The following is a 12,289-nucleotide window of genomic DNA, read 5'->3' on the forward strand; positions in this document are numbered from 1 at the left end:
CCGCAAGGAAAACGCCAACAATCTGAAAATTTGACAGCACCGATTAACATCCACTGTAGAACTGAGTCTTTAAAAGGGAGAGAAGGAAAATTATACATGGCAACAAGGAAGCTGGGAAATTTAAAATGTGTAGTCTGAATATAAGAAATAGGACACAAGATTGGTCCATACTCCTCCTCCAACCATTTAAGATCATGGCTGATCACCCTCCTCATTTCCACTAGTTTGTCCTAGACCTTCATTCAGTTAGCCTTCATTAATTTAATGAGCAACTATAGCTCCATGGTGTATAAACTTCCAAAAGATAGAGAACCCACCAAGTCTTGGCCCTAAACTGATTTAGATGCCTAAATGTTAAATTTTCCAGCCACAGAAAACAGCTTCTCAACATCCACCCTATCGAGCCCTTTGAAAAATTGTTATGTTCAATTAGATGACCTCTCATTCTTCTAAATACCAGAAAGCAGAGGTGCATTCGACTCAATATCTCCTTTCAGACAACCCCCTCATCTCAGGAATCAATGCACTGCAATCTCTCTCAGGCTTGCTTGGATAATGAGACCAAAACTGTACATACTACTCTCATCAATTGCGTTGAGACTTCCTTACTGTAATAAGCCAACCCCTTTGCTGTAAAGGCCAACAGATCACTTGCCTTCCAAACTGCACACTGTACCTACATATGAAATTCCTGTGATTTCTGAACAAGAGCAACCAAATCCATCTGACTATTAACGTTAATAATTTTATATTTACAATCTTTTTAAAATTTGGATAACATTTAAGAACAAAATGATTCAGTTGAAATGGGAAACTCAGGCAAGTTGGTCTTGTACTGTTTTCGGTCTTGATTCAAGAGCAAGCTTATACATTAACAACAAAAACACTTGCTCTGTTTACATGGAGGACAAATGATTCTCTAGTTAATAATTGTGCCATCATTTCTTTACAAAAGATCAATCAAAACCAAATAACTGCATGACTCGACTCTGAGCACAAATTAAAAAGGTCCTATGAATTTGGGTTGGTGATTTGACTAGGGACTAAATTAATAAATATAAAGGAAATTCTTCAGAGAACAGAACCTAACACCTAATCCAGATGGAGATCAGGACTGTTTCAAACCCTTTTTGGTTTGAGCACTTACCATGCTTGAAAACAACCGCACTGCTTCAATGAACCGAGAACAGCGTACACACCTATGCAGGGATTAGTACACCAGAGTTTAACAGCTGAATCTAATGAGCCTCATAAGGCATTGTTATCAAGGCCAATGCTGACAGTCACTTAGGGACAAAAGTGCCACTCGAAGAATTGAACATCAGTCACATGTTGATTTTGTGTCCTCTGAATTCGTGGCATTTTCTCCCTTCTTTCCTCTTGCCTTCCCTTCAGATTTGGACACCTTACTCCCCCCCAATACCGCCCCCCCGCCCCCCAAACACACACACACACACACACACACACACACACACACACACACACAAAAAGAGTTGAACAGATGACTGCAGATCAAATTAAACCATTCTTCTGATGCAACATTCTGTGAACCCAGATATTTAAGATAACATATGTCGATCTACAGGGCCCACTCAAAGAGCCGAGTTTGAAACAGTCGAAATAGAAAACAGGTGGTCAGCAAAAAGGACAGATGTTAAATTTAATTTAAATAGAAATGTTATCCTGGAGAGACTAGAGAACAAAGAACAGAAATGTGAAACCATGAAAATCTCTTGATTCTGAATTGAGGGATTTTAAAAAAAAAGATATACATCATAAATGCAAACCATTTTAAGGAAGGTGTTCTCTAATATCTCATCCAATGGACCTTGCTATTGAAAGGGACACAGGAACAGAGGTAGGCCATTCAGCCTGGATTAGCAGCATTGATGCTTTCAATTGCAAACATCAGCAGGCAGTGTCCACAAAACCCAAACAAATTCAGTCCTTGGGACAACACAAAGATAACTCCAGAGATCCTCACTGGCAGGGAGGAGGATCAAGTATGCTGAATGTTTCCCCAGCCTCTACATCACGTCACAGGGCACAATTACTGTCAGCCACAAGTGAGGAAGAGAGCCACTCTAGTCTTCAGGTGAATAGCAGATGCTTTGTGCATGTGCTTGTGTGGTGTCCAAACCTCAGTCATAGCTTTTTTTAAAAAAAAGAAAACAGGTTTCTCACATCAGTTCCTCACCTACAATGAAGCATTCCATTCCAGCTATAAACATACATAAAGAAACAAAAGGCACAATGACCCAGAGTGAACATCCATCTACTGTGCTGTCTGTATTGGTTTAAAACTGATATTTCAAACCAAAGGCGTATCATTTAACATCCTGAATCTCCACACTGCACGTGCTTTGGCTTCTCTTTACTGGGACAGTGACACTCACCGAATAATCTTGACAAGTTCACTCATGTTGACATGGTCGGGAACTAAGAATTTGGTCTTGTCTAGCACAGGCAGCTGCTTTTCCCCCTTGTATCTTTCAATAATCACCTATTGACAAAAGAGATTGAAGGTGAAGATGCAGATATACACTTTTATTTAAAACAATAAAAGTTGCAGCATATTTAAAAAAAGGTATTCAGAAGCTATAGCAGAATCACCATTTCCCTTTGCAAGAAAGTCACCGCCACCTCTCAGTCTGTTCTCTTGTGTTATCGACAATGACCATTTCATGGATTCCAACATGTCTTTGGAACCAGTTTAAAAACCGACGAGGCTTTCTACAGTATGGCCAAGGATGAATTGTCTGATTTAGTTGGAACCGTCCGGCCTTTCTGGCTTGTTTTTTGTCCTTAGCTGTTGGAAGGCGCTAAGAATATACGACTTCAGATTGCCAGCCGAGCAGGTCGTTCTTATGTATTTTTTATCTCAGTCATAGAGTATGGAGTTATACAGCACGGAAACAAACCCTTCGGTCCAACTTGTCCATGCTGACCAGGTATCCAACCTAATCTAATCCCATTTGCCAGCATTTGGCCCCTATCCCACTAAACCCTTCCTATCCATATACCCATCCAGATACCTTTTAAATGTGGTCATTGTACCAGCCTCCACTTCCTCTGGCATCTCATTCCATACACGTACCACCCTCCGCGTGAAAAAGTTGCCCTTTAGCTCCTTTTTAAATCTCACCCTAAACCTATGCCCCCTAGTTCTGGACTCCCCCACGCCAGGGAAAATACTTTGTCTATTTACCCTATCCATGCCCCTCATGACTTTATAAACCTCTATAAGGTCACCCCTCAGTCTCCAACACTCCAGGGAAAACAGCCCCAGCCTGTTCAGCCTCTCCCTATAGCACAAATCCTCCAACCCTGGCAACATCCTTGTAAATCTTTTCGAAACTTTTTCAAGTTTCACAACATCCTTCTGATAGGAAGGAGACCAGAATTGCACGCAGTATTCCAAAAAAATGACCTAATGTCCTGTACAGCTGCAGCATGACCTCCCAACTCCTGTACTCAATGCTCTGACCAAATGCATATCAAATACCTTCTTCACTATCTTATCTACCTGCAAATCCACTTTCAAGGAACTGTCAATCTGCACATCAGTGTCTTTGCCACACAGTTAGTGACTCACCAGCATTTCATCGTGAAATTACTGTATCCGATTTACAACTCTATCAGAGCACCCAAGGTTAGCTAAAACTTTCCACAAGGCCTCTCAACTTACCATATCAATGACTTTTATCAATCACAGGCACACTAAATCCCACCTGTTGTTTGCAACCTTCCTCTTGCATTTGTCGGAGGTTGAAGATGATGGTGCAAATACCACAGCCCTTCCTGAAACCACAGGCAGGTTGCTGACACAAAGGCTTGGAGGATTCCACCATTTGTATTTGGAGATAATGAGTTCAAACAATAGTCCTTGGACTTAATGGACCTACCAGTCTTGACAATCAGTCCCACAAAGACCAGGAAGCTTTGCCTGGTCCGTTGCCCCGTTAAATTGGTTGGGCTTTGTTTTATTTTTGAATAAGGAGATCTATGTTAATATTGATAGAAGACTGAAATTGCAAATCACAGAGTCATAGAGATGTACGGCACAGAAACAGACCCTTCAGTCCAACTTTCCCATGTCGACCATAGACCCTAAACTAATTTAGTGCCACTTGCCAGCACTTGACCCATATGCCCCTAAATCCTTCCTATCCATATATCCATCCAGATACCTCTTAAATATTGTAATTGTACAAACACCACCACTTCCTCTGGCACCTCATTCCATATACATGGCAACCACCTGTGTGAAAAGTTGCTCTTTAGATTCTTTTTATGTTTCTTCTCTCACACTCAATCTATGTTCTCTAGCTCTGGACTCCCCCCACCTCGGGGAAAAAGACCTTATCTATTTATCCATTCCCAGAGAAAGTGAGGACTGCAGATGCTGGAGATCAGAGCTGGAAAAGCGCAGCAGGTCAGGCAGCATCCAAAGAGCAGGAGAATCAACATTTCAGGCATAAGGAATGAGGAAAGTGTGTCCAGCAGGCTAAGATAAAAGGTAGGGAGGAGGAACTTGGGGGAGGGGTGTGGGGAATGCAATAGGTGGAAGGAGGTTATGGTGAGGGTGATAGGCCGGAGAGGGGGTGGGGGCGGAGAGGTCAGGAAGATGATTGCAGGTCAAGAAGGCGGTGCTGAGTCCAAGGGTTGGGACTGAGATTGCATGATTATATGCACCTGTATAAGGTCACCCCTCAGCCTCCAATGCTCCAGGGAAAACAGCCTCAGCCTGTTCAGTCTCTCCGAATTGTGAAACCCTCCAACCCTGGCAACGTCATTGTAATTTTTTTCTGAACTCTTGGAAGTTTCACAACATTCTTCCTATAGGAGGGAGACCAGAACTGCACGCAATACTCCAAAAGTGCCTTAACCAGTGACTTAGGAGCAGCACGGTGGATCAGTGGTTAGCACTGCTGCCTCACAGCGCCAGGGACCTGGGTTCAAATCCTGGCTCAGGTAACTGACTGTGTGGAGTTTGCATGTTTGCCCCATGTCTGCATGGGTTTCCTCTGGGTGCTCTGGTACTAGGTGCATTAGTCAGGGGTAAATGTGGGAAGATGGGTCTGGGTAGGTTACTCTTTGGAGGGTCAGTGTAGACCTGTTGGGTCGAAGAGCCTATAGAAATCTAATCTAATCAATGTCCTGTACAGCATCAACCTGACCTCCCAACTCCTACACTCAATGCTCTGACCAATAAAGGAAAGCATACCAATCACCGCCTTCACTATCTTATCTACCTGCAAATCCACTTTCAAGGAGCTATCAATCTACACCCCAAGGTCTCTTTGTTCAGCAACACCCCCTCAGACCTTAACATTAAGTGAACAAGTCCCGCCCTGATTGGTCTTTCCAAAATGCAGCACCTCATATTTATCTAAATTAAATTCCACCTGCCACAGCTTAGCCCATGGGCCCATCTGATCAAAATTCCACTGTAGTCTGAGGTAGCCTTCTTCACAAGTCACATTAATTCAATGTTATATAGCCCAACTTTGTCTCTGGCATTTGTTTTTGCTCAAGAGGACAGCTTCTATTCTATAAATTTAAGACAGAGGGCATGGAAACAGACCCTTCAAGTCCAACCCGTCCATGCCGACCAGATATCCCAACCCAATCTAGTCTCACCTGCCAGCGCCTGGCCCATATTCCTCAAAACCTTTCCTATTCATATACCCATCCAATTGCCTTTTAAATGTGGCAATTGTACTAGCCTCTACTATTTCCTCTGGCAGCTCATTCCAAACACATACCACCCTTTGTGTGAAAAAGTTGCCCCTTAGGTGCCTTTTAAATCTTCCTCCTCTCACTCTAAACTTATGCCCTCAATTCTGGACTCCCCCACTCCAGGCAAAAAACCTTGTCTATTTATCCCATCTGTGCCCCTCAGGATCTTATAAATCTCTATAAAGTTGCTCTCTGGGTCCCTTTTATGTTTCCTCTCTCACACTAAATCTATGCCCTCTAGTTTTGGACTCTCTCCACCTCAGGGAAAAAGACTTTGTCTATTTATCCTATCCATTCCTCTCATGATTTTACACACCTCTATAAGGTCACCCCTCAGCTTCCGACGCTCCAGGGAAAACAGCCCCAGCCTGTTCAACCTCTCCCGATAACTCAAAGCTTCCAACTCTGGCAACATCCTTGTAAATCTTTTCTGAACCCTTCAAAGTTTCACAAAATACTTCTGACAGGAATGAGACCAGAACTGCCTGCAATATTCCAAAAGTGACCTGGACATTGGTTAGTACAGCCACAACATGACCTCCCATCTCCTGTACTCAATACTCTGACCAATAAAGAAAGCATACCAAATGCCTTCTTCACAATCCTATCTACCTGCAACTCTACTCTCAAGGAGCTATGAACCTGCACTCCAAGGTCTCTTTGTTCAGCAACACTCTCTAGGACCTTACCATTAAGTGTATACGTCCTGCTTAGATTTACTTTCCCAAAATGCAGCACCCCACATTTATCTAAATTAAACTCCATCTACCCCATCTCATAAAAATCCCATTGTAACCTGAGGTAACCCTCTTCACTGTCCATTACACCTCCAATTTTGGTGTCATCTGCAAACTTACTAACTATACTTCTTATGCTCACATCCAAATCATTTATGTAAATGACAAAAAGTAGAGGACCCCAGCACCGATCCTTGTGGCACTCCACTGGTCACAGACCTCCAGTCTTAAAAACAACCCTCCACCACAACCACCCTCTGTCTTCTATCTTCAAGTTCTGTACCTAAATGGCTAGTTTTCCCTGTATTTCATGAGATCTAACCTTGCTAACCAGTCTCCCATGGGGAACCTTGTCAAACGACTTAATGAAGTCCATATAAATCACGACTACCACTCTGCCCTCATCAATCCTCTTTGTTACTTCTTCAAAAAACTCAATCAAGTTTGTGAGATGTGATTGCCCACACACAAGGACAAAGACATGCCACCTCTCTAATCAGTCCTTGCCTTTCCAAATACATGTACATCCTGTCCCTCAGGATTCCCTCCAATAACTTGCCCACCACTGACATCAGACTTACTGTTCTATAGTTCCCTGGCTTGTCCTTACCATCCTTCTTAAACAGTGGCACCACATTAGCCAACCGCCAGTCTTCTGGCATCTCACCTGTAACTATCGATGATACAAATATCTCAGCAAGGGGTCCAGCATTCACTTCTGTAGCTTCCCATGGAGTTCTTGGGTACACCTGATCAGGTCCTGGGGATTTACCCACTTTTATGCATTTCAAGATATCCATCACTTCCTCCTCTGTAATATGGACAGTTTTTAAGATGTCAGCATCTATTCCCCACATTCTATATCTTCCAAATCCTACATGTTTCAAGACTCCTTGGACTCTGGTTTTTATGTATGTCTGAAGTTCAAAATATTTCTGTAGCCATCATGATTTCTTTCAAAACAGTCTTCAAAGGCCTACTTTAGAATTAATAAGCTAGGTAATTTTGTAGGGTTTTGCCACTGAAAAAGATAAACAAGCTCCAGTTTAGAAAGTCAGGGTTTTATTTGTTAAGGTCTCAGTAAACAAACTATAGTTTAGAATGCTTTTGTTTAAGTTTCATTTTGAGCTTTGAGTAGTCTTGTGAAATCATTGGATGAAGACAGCTGCATGGACCAGGGCTCTTGAAAATGGAAGCATATTGTGAAACTAAGTTATCTGAGATTAAAGAGTTAGTTTGGTTTGAAGGAGAACTTACAGGTGGTGGTGTTCCCACGTACCTGCAGCCCTTGTCCTACGAGATGTAAGTGGTTGTGGGTTTGGAAGGTGTTCTCTTGGGATCTTTCCAGGAATTTCTCCACTGCATCTTGTAGATAGTCCACACTGCTACTATTGAGTGTTGGTGGTAGAGGTAATGGACGCTTGCAGATGTGGTGCTAATCAGGTGGGCTGCTTGGTCTTGGATGGTGTAAAACTTCTTGCATGTTTTTGGAACTGCACCCATCCAGGTCAGTGGGGAGTATTCCATTTCACTCCTGACTTGTGCCTTGTTCGTGGTGGACAGGCTTTAGGGGGGCGGCAGCGTGTGTTAGTCACCACAGTTTTCTAGTCTCTAACCTACTCGTAGCCACTGTGTTTATGTGGCAAGTCCAGTTGAGTTTCTGGTCAATGATTAGATTAGATTAGATTACTTACAGTGTGGAAACAGGCCCTTCGGGCCAACAAGTGCACACCGACCCGCTGAAGCACAACCACCCATACCCCTACATTTACCCCCTACCTAACACTACGGGCAATTTAGCATGGCCAATTCACCTAACCTGCACATCTTTGGACTGTGGGAGGAAACTGGAGCTCCCGGAGGAAACCCACGCAGACACAGGGAGAATGTGCAAACTCCACACAGTCAGTCGCCTGAGGCAGGAATTGAACCCAGGTCTCTGGCGCTGTGAGGCAGCAGTGCTAACCACTGTGCCACCGTGCTGCCCAAATCCCCAGGATGTTGACAGTGGGGGATTCTGCAGCGGTAACACCATGGAACGTCAAGATATGGTGGTTAGATTGCCTCTTATTGATGGTTATTGTCTGGAATTTGTGTTGCATTTGCTATCATTGCCCAGACCTGACTATAGGAATTTGGACATGACATCAAGGCTGTACAAGACATTGGTGAGACCTCTTCTGGAGTACTGTGTCCTGTTCTGGTCACCCTGTTATAGGAAGGATATTACTGGAATGGTTCAGAAGAGATCTACTAGGATGTTGCCAGAGATGGAGGACTTGAGTTATAAAGAGAAGCTGGACATTTTTCACTGCAGTGTAGCAGATTGAGGGGTGACATTATTGACATTTATAAAATCATGAGGGGCACAGGTAGGATGTGTAGCTGTGTTTTTTTCCCTACGGTGGAAAAAGTCAGGAAAAGGGGACATATTTTGGAGGAGAGAGAGATTTTAAAAGGGCATGGGGTAATTTTTTTTATAAACAGAGAGCGTGAACTTCGAGGAAGTGACAGACACAGGTACAGTTACAATGTTTAAAGGGCTTTTAAATCAATACATGAATAAGAAATTTTAGGAAGGATATGGGTCAGGTGCAGGCAAGTGGGACTCATTTAGTTTGGGCTTATGATTGGCATAGACTGGTTGGACCCAAAGGGTCTGTGATTGTGCTGAATGATCTATCTCAAATGACCAATCCTATTGCAAATTATTTTAATAGTCATGTTCAGAGTATATAGGCACTGCAGGATATGCCAACTAAGAGAGAATGGCCTTAAATTAGCCCATATTATGAACTCAAAGTCTCCAGTCAACTAAGTAATGACAAATTTGCTGGTGATTTTACAGGCTAAGGCAAGACAGGAACTAATACTCTGATCTAACAGTCTTTTCAATCTCTTTTGAGATGCAGAAAGTTTGATTAGAGAAGGACATCAAGTGGCACGCTGCGTCAGTGATTAGCACTGATGCCTCAAAGTGCCAGGGACCCGATTCAATGCCATCCTTCAGGTTTCTGTGGAGTTTGCAGTGTCTCTGGGGGGTTACCTCTGGGTGATCCGGTTTCCTCCCACACTGCAAAGATGTGCAGGTTAGGGTGGATTGGCCATGCTAAACTGCCCAGAATGTTCTGGCTAGTTAGATTAGCCATGGGAAATGTGGGGTTACAGGGATAGTGTAGGAGGGGTGGTTCTGATGCCGGATGCTGTTCAGGTGGTCAGTGTGGACTTGATGGGCTGAATCGCCTGCTTCCACACTGTAGGGGTTCTATGATTCTTGGAAGCTTTGGTTTAAACCTGACTTGGTCAGAATTGTAGACCCAGTGTTTCATGGAAAGTTATCCCGGAGATGCCGAGATAGGAGACAGATGGAGCCAAGGTGACCAGACACTCAGGAAAAATGAGCTCATGACATTTGAATTATAGTCCCAGGGAGACCGACTGTGTCAGAATGTGTAATATTATCTGCTTTTATAAATTTATATGCCAAAATTAAGTTAGAACTCAAAACAACAGGAATAAATAAAGTATCTAGGACTATGTTTATGAAATTATTTGAACCCACCTAACCAAGGGACAATGGTAAACAGCAACTGCTGAGAAAAAGATATGGATTTTTTTGTCATTGCATTATTGTTATTAATAGGGTCTGGACTTTTCAGTCCGAGCCTGCTTCAAACACGTACATGGGACAAGTGGTCTAACATTGTACTGCACTAACAGTTATCCTCCTGAAATTTCAGAAGCTGGTGATAAAGACGAGTAATGAAAACAGCTCAGGAGCTGAAATGCAGTGTGACTGCACACAAGACCAGTTAGGTCACACTACTCTCTCCGTTGTAAACATGGATTCTATGGGGTCCATGGGTTATTACAAAGAGCTGCAGTTGCATGCGTCTGTCCTACTTTGATGCATAGTTTTGCAAGCTTGCCCCTTGACATCAAACCTTGATATGTTCAGTGGCAATAAACTGTAGAACATGGTTCCACACTTTGCTCACCATTGAAAACAGGACAAATAATTCGCATGGATACTGCACAAATATACTCACATAGGGAGTATACCATTCAGCTCCTCTAGCCCATTCTGACCTTTACTCAAATCATGACCCTCACAAAATCTCAGCTTGACCTCTGCTGAGGGTATCGCCACTAACAATACCTACTCATCCTGGAGTTCTATGAACACTGGCAATTATCCAGCACCTCAACAAAACTGCCATTCTTCATCTGCAAATGAAAATTCCACGGAGGTGGGTTTTAAAAATCTAATTTCGAAGTATACTACCAGCAAGCATTACAGAAACCGAGTTCTCACCAAACGCCTCCCCCCCCCCCACAAAAAAGGCTAATTATAAACAAAATCTTAATTACAGTATTTTTGTTTTCGAATCAATTCTAAAATGTCAATCCTCCATCCATTCACCACCACCCCCAAGCTCCCAAAAGAACAGTGATCTGAAACTTGATTTAAACTAACACAAATGCACACAGTCTGACAATCTTGTATCTTGAAGACTAGCTCCTAGCACACACACACACAAATGCAACGTGTAATGTTAAAATTCTGCACACGCCAGCCTTTGTTTCTGGCAGCTTGATGGATTGTATTGGGTTGAGGGGGTCTGGTTATCACTTAGTTCAGTTTGCACTAGAACTATCGTGCCTTTAAGCTTCCTTCCCGAGACGCAATGCGGTAAAAAGCAATGAGGTAATGTCGCCTGTGTTTTATTGACAAAGGCAGGGATTCAGCTCTCCACCGGCACGGAGTACGTCTGCAGAGCGAGGCCTGATCCCGGTCTGTGTGTAGGCGGCACAGGCAGTAGGGGCGGGATCGCTTCCCTGTTTGCCACACCCTTGTCATGCACAGCAAAACTAAAACTGACAACAAAACTATCCATAACATAAAACAAAGAACTGCGGATGCTGAAGGTCTGAAAACAAAAACAAAGGGGTCACTGAAACCTTAACTGTTTCTCTCCCCGCAGATGCTGCTAGACCTGCGGAGTTTCTCCAGCAATTTCTGTTTTTGTTCCTTGAACTATCGAATTAACCCCGCTCCCCTCCTCTTTCGCCATAGTTCAGTCATTTGTTTCTCTCCAGCTAGGGTCTAAAATGAGGCATTACATCAAAGATATCTTTCCGATAAAAAAATGTTTTGACATGCACAAAAAAAGTTTACAATTCCCTTTTGATCATAGCAATGAAAGGCCACTTACTGGTATCTTGTTAGGGTGCTGGTCTCTGATCTGTTGGACTTCTTTAATTCGATCAGCTGTACCACAAATAAAGAAAAAGATAATATTATTCTGAGCTCATCTGTCACTGAGAAAGCTGACGACTTGAATTGTTCCTTGCCCCAAACCTGCCAAACCCATGACCTCTACCAACTGGAAGGACAAGGGCAGCAAATAGATGGGAAGACCAGCTGCCTGGAAAAGTTCTCTCCAAGCCACACACCATCCTGACTTGGGAATCCATACACATTTCGGTACAGGCACTGGGTCAAAATCCTACAACTCCCCTCCATAGTACTTCCTCCCCCCACAGACAGGAGTCATTCAAATGTTTGACGCCTATCTCGCATGAAAGGAAAGAAAATAATGCTGTCCAAGATCAATTCAACTGGGGGAAAAAAGGTGGGTTTACAGAATGTTATCCACACAGTACAGAATACAGCCTTTGCATCATGAGCTGACATTGGCTATGCACCAGTGTCTCACCACAACAAATGCAATGCCAGTGAAACCCATACCCCATGAAAGTATACATTTAAAAATATTAGATTTCAGATACCATTTGTGGGTCATCTC

General features: G+C 43.1%; 1 protein-coding gene across 2 annotated transcripts in view; it reads right to left on the reverse strand.

Moving 5' to 3' along the window:
• LOC132822794 (microtubule-associated proteins 1A/1B light chain 3A) overlaps positions 1–12,289 on the reverse strand; it is a 38,120-nt gene that overhangs the window by 22,614 nt on the left and 3,217 nt on the right. For both annotated transcript variants that reach the window (XM_060836146.1, XM_060836145.1), the window contains exons 2-3: positions 11,696–11,751; positions 2,397–2,503 (exon numbers count right to left, since the gene is read on the reverse strand). In XM_060836146.1, coding sequence (XP_060692129.1) covers positions 2,397–2,503; positions 11,696–11,751 — 163 coding nt within the window. The remainder of the gene's footprint in view (positions 1–2,396; positions 2,504–11,695; positions 11,752–12,289) is intronic.

Source organism: Hemiscyllium ocellatum, chromosome 15 (assembly GCF_020745735.1).
Source record: "Hemiscyllium ocellatum isolate sHemOce1 chromosome 15, sHemOce1.pat.X.cur, whole genome shotgun sequence".
NCBI lineage: Eukaryota > Metazoa > Chordata > Chondrichthyes > Orectolobiformes > Hemiscylliidae > Hemiscyllium > Hemiscyllium ocellatum.